A 13,619-nucleotide genomic window follows, 5' to 3' on the forward strand; every position below is an offset into this window, starting at 1 on the left:
CTAGTGGGAAGCAGTCACATAGCACAGGGAGATCAGCTCGGTGCTTTGTGAGCAGCTAGAAGGGTGGGATAGGGAGGGTGGGAGGGAGGGAGATGCAACAGGGAAGAGATATGGGGATATATGTATATGTATAACTGATTCACTTCGTTATAAAGCAGAAACCAACACACCATTGTAAAGCAATTATACTCCAATAAAAACGTTAAAAAAAAAAAAGATCTGTGGTGAAGAGACCAAAGTTAAGAGAACCTATTGAAAGATCTGTCCACATGGACACTTGACTTTCCGTACTCTTGGTAACCCTACTGGTAGTGAGCACAGCCGAGCCATCTGAGCTGGAATCTGGGGGTGGGGAGGGGACTCCCACCTACCACCCCCTGACTGGGGAATGGTAAAGGTGCCATTTTCCTGGCTGGACAATGTGAGAGAGACAACAAAGGACCCATGGTGCAGAATGCAACTGCAGAGTCTAGGCTCTGTTCAGAAGGAGTCTCTTACTCGCCCCTAAAAGTCCACTCCTACACCAGGCAAAACCTAAAGCAACACAGAAACAGTATGCAAAAGTAGAGACTACCAACCAGCACTCTGCTACCTGCAAAACTGACTTCCCAGAGGACAGGAATTATACGCCCTCAGGTCCTTTCCCCCCAGAGGTGGCACAAGGATCAACTAGGACAACAGTGGCTCATAGGGGCTGGTCTAAGGGGAAGGATGATGAGGTCAGCTGCACTAGTGGGGGGGAGGTACCTAGGGGACAGTGAAGGGTCTGTGTCCCAATAGCTACTGCGGTCTGGATCTTAGGGCAGAGGCCTAGAACACAGCTACAGGTGTGGAGTCATGCATGCCTAGAAGATGTCAGTGAAGCCAGGGAAAACTGCAATGGGCTCACCCACGGCAAATCAGACGAGTAAAGGATAAAGCCCTGGGAACACCGATATGGTGGCCAGGGAGGGATGGAAACCAGGAGGCTGGAGGTTATGGAATCTGACAGAGATGGTAGTGTTTTCTTAAGCCTGTAACTGAATTACTTTTCCTGGGAAATAAAATCTTCCTGCTAAATCCAAGTCAATGGTTGCCTATATAAACAATTTATAATCTCTTTAAAAGGTTTCAGGGAAAAAACCCACAATATATGCTTAACCAGTTTTGAAAATTTAGGGCAAAACTTAGCTATGCAAATATGCATTAAAAATTATACAAGTAGGGCTTCCTTGGTGGCACAGTGGTTGAGAGTCTGCCTGCTGATGCAGGGGACACGGGTTCGTGCCCCGGTCCGGGAAGATCCCACATGCCGCAGAGCGGCTAGGCCCGTGAGCCATGGCCGCTGAGGCTGCGCGTCCGGAGTCTGTGCTCCTCAACGGGAGAAGCCACAACAGTGAGAGGCCCGCGTACCGCAAAAAAAAAAAAATTATACATTTCCCTACCACCATTCTCCACGCACCCTGCAACTTGCCTCTATAGGAAACAATGAATGTTTTGTAGTGCTTTGAAAATGAGACCATACATTTCAGTATTCTTCAGGTAGTCCAATACATAAGATCATTAACTTATTCATTACACTATTTCTATGATGTAACACAAAGATTTGACATAAAGCAAAATTTAGTTTTCCATTACATCTATAAACAGTATGAAGTTTACATGAAAAAAAGTAAATACTATCTCATTTTTCAAATTTCAATAAAATTCCTGCCTAGTGAAATTTCAAAAATAAAAAAGCCTACACTCTTTATTTCTCCTCTGATCTCCAACACTGATGGAAAACTGCAGGAGGGGGACAGAAACAGTGGGAATTTGGAAAATTTAATGCTGCTCTCTTTCTCTTGGATAATATAAATACAGCATATCATTATACAGGGATAAAATTCATTTGCAAAAAACAAGAGTCAAAAAATTAGGGGGGAAAAAGACTAAATTTATCCACCATTTTGGAATTATAGAGAAACCAACCGGCATATTAAGCATACTGTAAAGGAGCAACTTCCTCCTCTTCCCAAATCTATAGTCACCAGGGTAAGCAAGCCCACCCCAGTTCAGGACAGCTGCAAAGTCAAGGTAAACAGGTGGGTGCACGACTCCAACCCCAATGTCTAAGAGCTGTCTTGCCCAATTAGGGTCCATTCTGACATTTAGGACAATAACTGACCATTTTTACAGACAGCAACCTTTTGGGCATTGTTCATTGCGCACTTTGGGTGAAGATTAGTGATTCTAAACTCCTGCATACTTGCATTATTTTTACATTTTTGGATGACATCTGTAGAATGGTAAATGTCATATTAAACATTCACTGTGATCTAATCAGTCACAATTAAGGCACTTACTTTGCATCAGCAGCCTCAGAATGTCACTGTACTGGTCAGGGAACTGGTAGAGAAGAAGGTAAGTCCAGTGCTTACAGAAAAGATTAAATGGCATCAAAATATCTTCATCTGGTTCAAGGCCCCAGGCAGTAAGTGCCAAATGAATGGACTCCAGAAGCCTGGTACGATCAGACAGAGGAGGTTTAGTGGCGTTTAACCATTGCTTAAGATCGAACTAAAAAGAAAAGGAAATAAGAAGTTTTATTTATACTAGAAAATTAATTGAAATAGAGCAAATTGTGTGCAAATTTAGTTTGAAAGTCAAAGCTTACCTAGCATTTAGCTTTTTATAAAGATTCAAACTAAAATTTATATACTTAAAAGAATCTAGGCAGTTCAGTAACTGACGGTACCATTATGCCTCCATCTATACTTCAGTCTCTGGGATTGCAGAGGCAGTTTTCTCAGCCCTGCATACTTTTTTGCAATTTAAAAATCTTGTTGGTAAGTTTTCCCTACAACACAAGGATCAGAACTTTGTAGTTCTTCTTCACTGGTCATAGTGCCACAAACAAGCGGCCACTTTATGGAACTATCTCCATCTAATGGCCATGTTTCAAAGAGTGCATCAGTTAGTGAAAATTCAGAGTATTGATATCACCTTCCAGAATCCCAAACTATAAAACATGGTCTCCCCCATTACAAACTGATATCAGTCTCCAGGTCCTAAAAAATGCCCAGGTTTTATGACTCATAGATGTCAGAGAAGTACAACTGAAGGCAAAATAGCTAAGGCTCTGAAATTCTCAACTGGTTAAGTAAATTCATTGCCTTGGTCTGAGTTAATATTCTATTAGGAATAAAACAAAGGCAATTTGCTTAGATTGGGCTTATTCTAAATATGAGAGACTCTGACATGTTACAACTCAATTATCAAACACAATTAAGGCATACATTCAAAAGAAGGATGTACTAAATTATTACTATGAATATTTCAAAACTGTATGAAGTTTTTAAAGAGAGTTTGGGAGCTGGTCCTTTTTATAATACATGAGTAAGACTGTCCTATATAACAGAATCAGCGCCCCCAGAAGCAGCAGCTCTGGGATGCTATTTGAAGATGATATCAAATGAGAAAACGGCCTGTCAGTCACCAGTCCACCTGGAGACACAGCTCCGAGGGAGCTGGGAAACAACAGCAGTATCTACATTTCAATGACAACATCAGGACTGAATGACAGCTCACCTTGGTCAGCAGCATGAAAATCATATCACTGTTGTCCTCACTCAGAAACTTCACCACTTTCTCATACAGCTGTATGAACTCCGCAGGCGTAGCGTTGGGAGTAAAGAAAGGTGACAAGAGAGAGCAGAGCCTTCTGTTCTTCAGAATGGTCTGAAGGACTTTTCTGCATTCTGATTTAGTGCCACTTATAAACACCTTGAAAGAATTAAAAAGGGAAAATGTCACTATATTCTCCCCTCCCCAACTTTTACTTAAGCACCCAAGTTTTAAGGAATAGTACATAAGGCAAATAGAATTTTTTCTAAATAAGAATAAGAAACAATCAAAAGAAATGTAAAATCAACATCGATAAACCTGTCACTTCCAATGTAACTGATATTAAATATTCTGGATAATCCATTCATTTCATTTGGACACACCAAAGAAAATGTTTAAAAGATTAAAATATTGGGATAATCTGAATCTGGAAATTTGCAATGTACCCACCATGACTGCTAAGTATTCAAAGTGATTCTGCATTACGTCAAGAAAAAAAAACTTCTAGGTTACACATTTTATTGAGATGTGCTTTTAATACTTTTCAAAAGCTAATTTTTACAACTAATATACACTCAAGATAACCTCACCTTCTTGTAACTTGGTTCTAATGTTTAAAAGTACTAGAATATAAGTGAATATTTAAATAACCTCAGAGTCAGGAAAGCTTTGATAAGCTTGACCAGAGGCAGAAATAATAAAGGACAAGACTGATAGATTTGAATATATAAAATTTTTACTTCAATAAGGCAAAAATCATCATAAAATTAAAGAAAAATGACCAAGGAGAAAAATTATACCACATTCCAGATACCAGGTTAGCACTCTGAGGAGCTCTTTCAAAACAAGAAACTCACCAGCAGAAAACGTGCAAAGGACAATACCAGAAAAATCACACACAAAAATTATTAAACAGCCAATAATCATTTGCAAGGTCAGGCAATTGAACAAGTACTTAAAGAAATACAACTTAAAATAATCACAAAGTACCACTTCCCCTATTAGATTAGCAAGATTTATAAAGAATGATCATTCCTAATGTTAGTTCTAATATGGAGAATAATAAACTCAAACCCTGCTATTATAATGTAAATAGGTACAAACTTCCCAGGAGGAGAGTATAACAATATACATCAAATACTAATCCTTTTGACATAGCAATCATACTTCTAGGAAATTATTCTAGGAAAAATAGCACAATAATTTCACAAAGATATGTAAGAATATTTAGCTCAGGCTTACTGTAGCAAAACAACCAACCTACATAAATATTCATCCAGAGGGCACTGGCTCAATACATTACAATATATCTATACCATGGAACACTATATATTAAAATACCATGATATAGGTCTGTATTTATTATCAAGAATAATGTCTAAAACATGAGTTTGAATGAAAAAAGCAGGTTATAAAACAGCATGTGCTAGTTATTAACTGTGTATTTTTACATATACACACATAAACTAATAGACATAGATACACAAGACAAACTATAATGAAATGTTAGCTATGTAACCAATATCTCCAGGAGATGAGGATTGTGAGAAATTTTTCTTTATACATTTTTTTTAACATCTTTATTGAAGTGTAATTGCTTTACAGTGTTGTGATAGTTTCTGCTATATAACAAAGTGAATCAGCTATATACATATGTAAACCCCCATATGTCCTCCCTCTTGCAAATCCCTCCCACCCTCCCTACCCCACCCCTCTAGGTGGTTGCAAAGCACAGAGCTGATCTCCCTGTGCTATGAAGCTGCTTCCCACTAGCTAGCTATTTTGCATTTGGTAGTGTATATATGCCAATGTTACTCTCTCACTTTGTCCCAGCTTACTATTCCCCCTCCCCGTGTCCTCAAGTCCATTCTCTATGCCTGTGTCTTTATTCCTGTCCTGCCCTTAGATTCATCAGAACCATTTTTTTTTTTTAGATTCTATATGTGTTAGCATATGGTATTTGTTTTTCTCTTTCTGACTTACTTTACTCTGTATGACAGACTCTAGGTCCATCCACCTCACTACAAATGACTCAATTTCATTTCTTTTTATGGCTGAGTAATATTCTACTGTATATATGGGCCACAGCTTCTTTATCCATTCATCTGTCAATGGACACTTAGGTTGCTTCCATGTGCCGGCTACTGTAAATAGTGCTGTGATGAACATTGTGGCACATGATTCTTTTTGAAATATGCTTTTCTCAGGGTATATGCCCAGTAGTGGGATTGCTGGGTCATATGGTAGTTCTCTTTTTAGTTTTTTAAGGAACCTCTATACTGTTCTCCATAGTGGCTGTATCAATTTACATTCCCACCAACAGTACAAGAGGGTTCCCTTTTCTCCACACCCTCTCCAGCATTTACTGTTTGTAGATTTTTTGATGATGGCCATTCTAACTGGTGTGAGGTGATACCTCATTGTAGTTTTGATTTGCATTTCTCTACTGATTAGTGATGTTGAGCATCTTTTCATGTGTTTGTTGGCAATCTGTATATCTTCTTTGGAGAAATGTCTATTTAGGTCTTCTGCCCATTTTTGGATTGGGTTGTTTGTTTTTTTGATATTGATCTGCATGTATACTTTGGAGATAATCCTTTGTCAGTTGCTTCATTTGCAAATTATTTTCTCCCATTCTGAGGGTTGTCTTTTCGTTTTTATGGTTTCCTTTGCTGCGTAAAACCTTTAAGTTTCATTAGGTCCCATTTGTTTATTTTTGTTTCTATTTCCATTTCTCTAGGAGGTGGGTCAAAAAGGATCTTGCTGTGATTTATGTCATAGAGTGTCCTACGTATGTTTTACTCTAAGAGTTTTATAGTATCTGGCCTTACATTTAGGTCTTTAATCTATTTTGAGTTTATTTTTGTGTATGGTGTTAGGAAGTTTTCCAATTTCATTCTTTTACATGTAGCTGTTTTCCCAACACCACTTATTGAAGAGGCTGTCTTTTCTCCATTGTATACTCTTGCCTCCTTTATCAAAAATAAGGTGACCGTATGTGTGTGGGTTTATCTCTGGGCTTTCTATCCTGTTCCACTGATCTATATTTCTGTTTTTGTGCCAGTACCATACTGCCTTGATTAGTGTAGCTTTGTAGTATAGTCTGAAGTCAGGGAGCCTGATTCCTCCAGCTCCATTTTTCTTTCTCAAGATTGTTTTGGCTATTCGGGGTCTTTTGTGTTTCCATACAAATTGTGAAATTTTTTGTTGTAGTTCGGTGAAAAATGCCATTGGTAGTTTGATAGGGAATGCACTGAATCTGCAGATTGCTTTGGGTAGTACAGTCATTTTCACAATGTTGATTCTTCTAATTCAAGGACATAGTATATCTCTCCATCTGTTTGTATCATCTTTAGTTTCCTTCATCAGTGTCTTATAGTTATCTGCATAAAGGTCTTTTGTCTCCTTATCTAGGTTTATTCCTAGGTATTTTATTCTTTTTGTTGCAATGGTAAATGGGAGTGTTTCCATAATTTCTCTTTCAGATTTTTCATCATCAGTGTATAGGAATCAAAGGGATTTCTGTGCATTAATTTTGTATCCTGCTACTCTACCAAATTCATTGATTAGCTCTAGCAGTTTTCTGGTAGCATCTTTAGGATTCTCTATGTATAAGTATCATGTCATCTGCAAACAGTGACACCTTTACTTCTTTTCTGATTTGGATTCATTTATTTATTTTTCTTCTCTGATTGCTGTGGCTAACACTTCCCAAACTATGTTGAATAATAATGGTGAGAGTGGGCAACCTTGTCTTGTTCTTGATCTTAGAGGAAATGGTTTCAGTTTTTCACCATTAAGAACGATGTTGGGGCTTCCCTGGTGGCGCAGTGGTTGAGAGATCGCCTGCTGATGCAGGGGACGTGGGTTCGTGCCCCAGTCCGGGAGGATCCCACGTGCCGCAGAGAGGCTGGGCCCGTGAGTCATGGCCACTGAGCCTGCGCATCCGGAGCCTGTGCTCTGCAGCGGGAGAGGCCACAGCAGTGAGAGGCCCGCATACCGCAAAAAAAAAAAAAAATGTTGGCTGTGGGTTTGTCCTATATGGTCTTTATTATGTTGAGCTAGGTTCCCTCTATGCCTACTTTCTGAAGAGTTTTTACCATAAATGGGTGTTGAATTTTGTCAAAAGCTTTTCCTGCATCTATTGAGATTATTATATGGTTTTTATCCTTCAATTTGTTAATATGGTGTATCACATTGATTGATTTGCATATATTGAAGAATCCTTGCATTACTGGGATAAACTCCACTTGATCATGGTGTATGATCCTTTTAATGTGCTGTTGAATTCTGTTTGCTAATATTTTGTTGAGGATTTCTACACCTATGTTCAGAGATATTGGCCTGCAGCTTTCCTTTATTTTATTTTATTTATTTTTTGTGGTACGCGGGCCTCTCACTGTTGCGGCCTCTCCCGTTGCGATGCACAGGCACCGGATGCACAGGCTCAGTGGCCATGGCTCACAGGCCCAGCTGCTCCGTGGCATGTGGGATCCTCTCGGACCGGGGCACGAACCCGCGTCCCCTGCGTCAGCAGGCGGACTCTCAACCACTGCGCCACCAGGGAAGCCCCTGCAGTTTTCCTTTTATGCGACATCTTTGTCTGGTTTTGGTATCAGGGTGATGGTGGCCTCATAGAATGAGTTTGGGAGTGTTCCTCCTTCTGCTATATTTTGGAAGAGTTTGAGAAGGATAGGTGTTAGATCTTCTCTAAATGTTTGATAGAATTTGTCTGTGAAGCCATCTGGTCCTGGACTTTTGTTTGTTGGAAGATTTTTTTTTCTTTTTTTTTCTTTTTTTTTTTGCTGTAAGCGGGCCTCTCACTGTTGTGGCCTCTCCTGTTGCGGAGCACAAGCTCCGGACGCGCAGGCTCAGTGGCCATGGCTCACGGGCCCAGCCGCTCCTAGGCATGTGGGATCTTCCCGGACCAGGGCACGAACCCATGTCCCTTGCATCGGCAGGGGGACTCTCAACCACTGCGCCACCAGGGAAGCCCTGTTGGAAGATTTTTAATCACAGTTTCAATTTCAGTGCTTGTGATTGGTCTGTTTATATTTTCTATTTCTTCCTGGTTCAGTCTCAGAAGGTTGTGCTTTTCTAAGAATTTGTCCATTTCTTCCAGGTTGTCCATTTTATTGGCAGATAGTTGCTTGTAGTAATCTCTCATGATCCTTTGTATTTCTGCAGTGTCAGTTGTTACTTCTCCTTTTTCATTTCTAATTCTACTGATTTGAGTCTTCTCCCTTTTTTCTTGATGAGTCTGGCTAATGGTTTATCAATTTTGTTAATCTTCTCAAAGAACCAGCTTTTAGTTTTATTGATCTTTGCTATTGTTTCCTTCATTTGTTTTTCATGTATTTCTGATCTGATCTTTATGATTTCTTTCCTTCTGCTAACTTTGGGTTTTTTTGGTTCTTCTTTCTCTGATTGCTTTAGGTATAAGGTTAGGTTGTTTGAGATTTTTCTTGTGTCTCAAGGTACCACTGTATTGCTATAAACTTCCCTCTTAGAACTGCTTTTGCTGCATCCCATTGGTTTTAGGTCGTCGTGTTTTCGTTGTCATTTGTCTCTAGGTAATTTTTGATTTCCTCTTTGATTTCTTCAGTGATCGCTTGGTTATTTAGTAGCATATTGTATAGCCTCCCTGTGTTTGTATTTTTTACAGTTTCTTTCCCTGTAATTGATATCTAGTCTCAGAGCATTGTGGTCAGAAAAGATACCTGATACGATTTCAATTTTATTAAATTTACCAAGGCTTCATTTGTGACCCAAGATATGGTCTATCCTGAAGAACGTTCCATGAGTACTTGAGAAGAAAGTGTATTCTTTTGTTTTTGGATGGAATGTCCTATAAATATCAATTAAGTCCATCTTCTTTAATGTGTCATTTCAAGCTTGTGTTTCCTTATTTATTTTCATTTTGGATGATCTGTCCATTGCTGAAAGTTGGGTGTTAAAGTCCCCTACTAGGATTGTGTTACTGTTGATTTCCCCTCTTATGGCTGTTAGCATTTGCCTTATGTATTGAGGTGCTACTATGTTGGGTGCATAACTATTTACAATTGTTATATCTTCTTCTTGACTTGATCCCTTGATCATTATGTAATGTCCTTCTTTGTCTCTTGTAATAGTCTTTATTTTAAAGTCTGTTTGGCCTGATATGAGAATTGCTACTCAGCTTTCTTTTGATTTCCATTTGCATGGAATATCTTTTTCCATCCCCTCACTTTTAGTCTGTATGTGTCCCTAGGTCTGAAGTGGGTCTCTTGTAGACAGCATATGTACAGGTCTTGCTTTTGTATCCATTCATACAGTCTATGTCTTTTGGTTGGAGCATTTAATCCACTTACATTTAGGGTAATTAGCAATATGTATGTTCCTATTACCATTTTCTTAATTGTTCTGGGTTTGTTTTTGTAGGTCTTTTCTTTCTCTTGTGTTTCTTGCCTAGAGAAGTTCCTTTAGCATTTGTTGTAAAGCTGGTTTGGTGGTGCTGAATTCTCTTAGCTTTTGCTTATCTGTAAAGGTTTTAATTTCTCCATCAAATCTGAATGAGATCCTTGCTGGGTGGAGTAATCTTGGTTGTAGGTTTTTCCCTTTCATCACTTTAAATATGTCCTGCCATTCCCTTCTTGCTTGCAGAGTTTCTGCTGAAAGATCTGCTGTTAACCTTATGGGGATTCCCTTGTATGTTATTTGTTGCTCTTCCCTTGCTGCTTTTAATATTTTTTCTTTGTATTTAATTTTTGATAGCTTGATTAATATGTGTCTCCGGTGTGTTTCTCTTTGGGTTTATCCTGTATGGGACTCTGTGCTTCCTGGACTTCATTGACTATTTCCTTTCCCATGTTAGGGAAATTTTCAACTATAATCTCTTCAAATATTTTCTCAGACCCTTTCTTTTTCTCTTCTTCTTCTGGGACCCCTATAATTCGAATGTTGGTGCGTTTGATGCTGTCCCAGAGGTCTCTGAGACCGTCCTCAACTCTTCATTCTTTTTTCTTTATTCTGTTCCCTGGCAGTTATTTCCACCATTTTATCTTCCAGCTCACTTATCTGTTCGTCTGCCTCAGTTATTCTGTTATTGATTCCTTCTAGAGTATTTTTAACTTCAGTAATTGTGTTGTTCATCATTGATTGTTTGCTCTTTAGTTCTTCTAGGTCCTTGTTAAATGTTTCTTATATTTTCTCCATTCTGTTTCCAAGATTTTGGATCGCCTTTACTATCATTACTCTGAATTCTTTTTCAGGTAGGTTACCTATTTCATCTTCATTTATTTGGTCTTGTAGGTTTTTACCCTGCTCCTTCGTCTGTAACATATTTATTTGTTGTTTCTTTGTTTTTTTGGGTTTTTTTTGATGGGTGGTGCTATGTTCCTGTCTTATTGGTTGTTTGGCCTGAGACGTCCAGTACTGGAGTTTGCAGGCAGTTGGATAGAGCTGGGTCTTGGTGCTGAGATGAGGACCTCCATGAGGCCTCACCCCGATTGATATTCCCTGAGGTCTGAGGTTCTCTGTTAGTCCAGTGGTTTGGACTTGGAGCTCCCACCACAGGAATTCAGGCCTGACCTCCAGCCTGGGAACCAAGATCCCACAAGCTTCGTGGAGCAGTAAAAAAGAAAAATAGGAGGAGTACAATATCAAAGAATCATAAACAAAACAGAATTAGAAAGACAAAAATTATATTAGGAAAAATAAAACTATAACTGAAACAACTGCAACAAGGTAAAATAAAACCACAACAGAAGAAAGAAGAAAAAAAACTAAAAAAAAAAAGAAGGGCGGGGGCAGGGGGGAGGGGGGAAACAAGCCAAAGGAGAGAATAACAAAGTATAAAGAATAAAAGAAAAATAGAAAAATGAAAGATTTATTAGGAAAAATAAGAATATAAAAGAATCAACAGAACCCCAATCTAAAAGAGGAAAAAAGGAAAAAAAAAAAAAAAAGCCTTGGCTATGGAGGCAGAGTTTAGGCAGGGTGGAATTTAGGCAGGGGTGGGGTTTAGGGTGGGGCGGGACCTAGGCAGGTGGGACGTGACGTTTGAGCATGGGGCGGGGCCTAGGCTCAGGATCCATGCAGCCAGAAAAGGCCTTGGGGGTGGGGCCTATGTGGGGCGACATTCAAGCATGGGGCGGGGCCTCTGCTCAGGACCTGCGCAGAAGGGGAGAGGCAGCACGTGAAAAGGAGGGCCTGTGGAGTGTGGAGTTCCGGGGTTTGTAGGTGGGGCCCTGGGTGAGGGTGTGTGGGTGGAGTTTAGGCCCAGAGCGTTGAAGGGTTTCTCCGAGTGTAGAGGTGGGGTCCTGGGTGGGGGTGTCGGGGCGGGGCTTGGGCTCTGCACAGCAGGAGGGAGGCTCCGAGGGCAAGAGGATTAGGCCCGGGAGCCCAACAGGCTTCCTGGTGCCTAAGTGGACAGGGAAAGCGCTGGCCCCGTTCCCTTCCATTCCTTCATGCCCCTCCCCCACCATCTCCCCCAGGGTGGCCCCCATCGCCACTGGACCCCTAACCGTGGGTGGGTCCCACTGGGTGTAGGAACTCCTCCCCTCCCCCAGTCACCCCCCAGGGATGCCGGTCCCGGAGGTCTGGCCTTTACTTTTGCTCCCTCTTCCCTCCCTCTCACTCCCTCAGGACCCGCGTGGCTGGAGGGGGCCTAGGTGAGCAGAAGATCAGGCCCGGGATCTCAGCAGGTTCCTGGGGACCTAAGTGGGCAGGGGAAACCTGGCCACGCTCCCTTTGGATCCTCTGCCCTCCCAATCATTCCCCAATTCCCCCCTTTCCCCTCCCCCAGCCACCCCTCAGGGACACCACTCCCGTCCCACCTCCACTTCTCCTCCCCCTGCACTCCCCCCACGTCCCATGTCCTACCCAGTCACTGGGGCTTCCTCCCGTCCCCTTAGGTGTCCATGGTCCCCCTCTGGTGCCTGGTAGGTGCCCTAGTTGTAAGGAGACGCAAATTCCACATCCTCCTAGAACACCATCTTGACTCCGCCCCCTCTTTATACTTTTTATGCTGTCAGTATTGCTTACAATAAGCACTCAACAATTTTATAATCAGGCAAAAATCTATTCTAAAACATCTATTTTAATATCTGCTCAGTATCACCTCCCTAAAAGTATCCAATAAATAGGTACTTATTTAATTGAATTTGGGTGAGAGTACATGATTAATTAGTATTTATATGTTTTCCAGCAAGTGGCATTTCTTGCTTTTATGACACACTTCATAATCTGCATGGATACAATGCCCTTGCCCTTGTTAAATATCCATATATTTAACAGTAAGTCAAATAAGTAAATAAATGGTGACTAGCAACAGGGAGGCAGCAATGGACAGGTGGAGCAAGCACGGAATGTTGATTCAGAAGACCTGGGGTCACTCTCAGCTCCAGCACTCACCAGCTGTACTCCTTAGGCAAGTCACTTAATCTTTTAGAGACCAGTTTTCTCATCTTTAAGATGGGAATGCTATCAATCACACAGAGTCACTGTGAGGGTGAAATAAAATAATGAATCAAAAAGAATTTTATAAACAATAAAGAGCTTTGGTAATACCACTGTTACCAGAAACAGCATAAGATAGAATCTGATGTCTCCCCAGAGACCTACATATATTAATAATTTAATATCTCTTGTATGAAAAGCAGAATTCCATACCAACAATTCTAACGACATCTTGAGAAGTCAACAATTCAAAGGGGCTCCTGACTTAGGTAAGACTCTGAACCTATAATATAAGTTTGGAGTCAACCATGTCTATATCTAATGAGGACACTGTAGGGACTCATCATATGTAAATAAGGCTAAAAACACAGGATAACCTTACCTGTCCCAAGATCTCAATGCATGAAGTAAAGAACTGCCTTGTGGGAGGATGACGCTGGGTCTCATCGCTGACATAATCCACAACAGTAAAGAAGAGGCTGATGCCAACCTTCTGAACCCCAGGGGTGGGGTGTGACTGGTAGGCATTCACTAAGGCCCTGTGGGAAAATGTAGGTAAGGCTATTGGTCTACAGTAAGAGAATCCAGACCCACAG

General features: G+C 40.7%; 1 protein-coding gene across 2 annotated transcripts in view; it reads right to left on the reverse strand.

The window, feature by feature from the left end:
• Positions 1-13,619, reverse strand: part of EPG5 (ectopic P-granules 5 autophagy tethering factor) — a 127,349-nt gene that overhangs the window by 30,864 nt on the left and 82,866 nt on the right. For both annotated transcript variants that reach the window (XM_082667293.1, XM_082667292.1), the window contains exons 29-31: positions 13,406-13,562; positions 3,550-3,744; positions 2,325-2,538 (exon numbers count right to left, since the gene is read on the reverse strand). In XM_082667293.1, coding sequence (XP_082523419.1) covers positions 2,325-2,538; positions 3,550-3,744; positions 13,406-13,562 — 566 coding nt within the window. The remainder of the gene's footprint in view (positions 1-2,324; positions 2,539-3,549; positions 3,745-13,405; positions 13,563-13,619) is intronic.

This window comes from Grampus griseus (assembly GCF_964374135.1).
Source record: "Grampus griseus genome assembly, chromosome: 12".
NCBI lineage: Eukaryota > Metazoa > Chordata > Mammalia > Artiodactyla > Delphinidae > Grampus > Grampus griseus.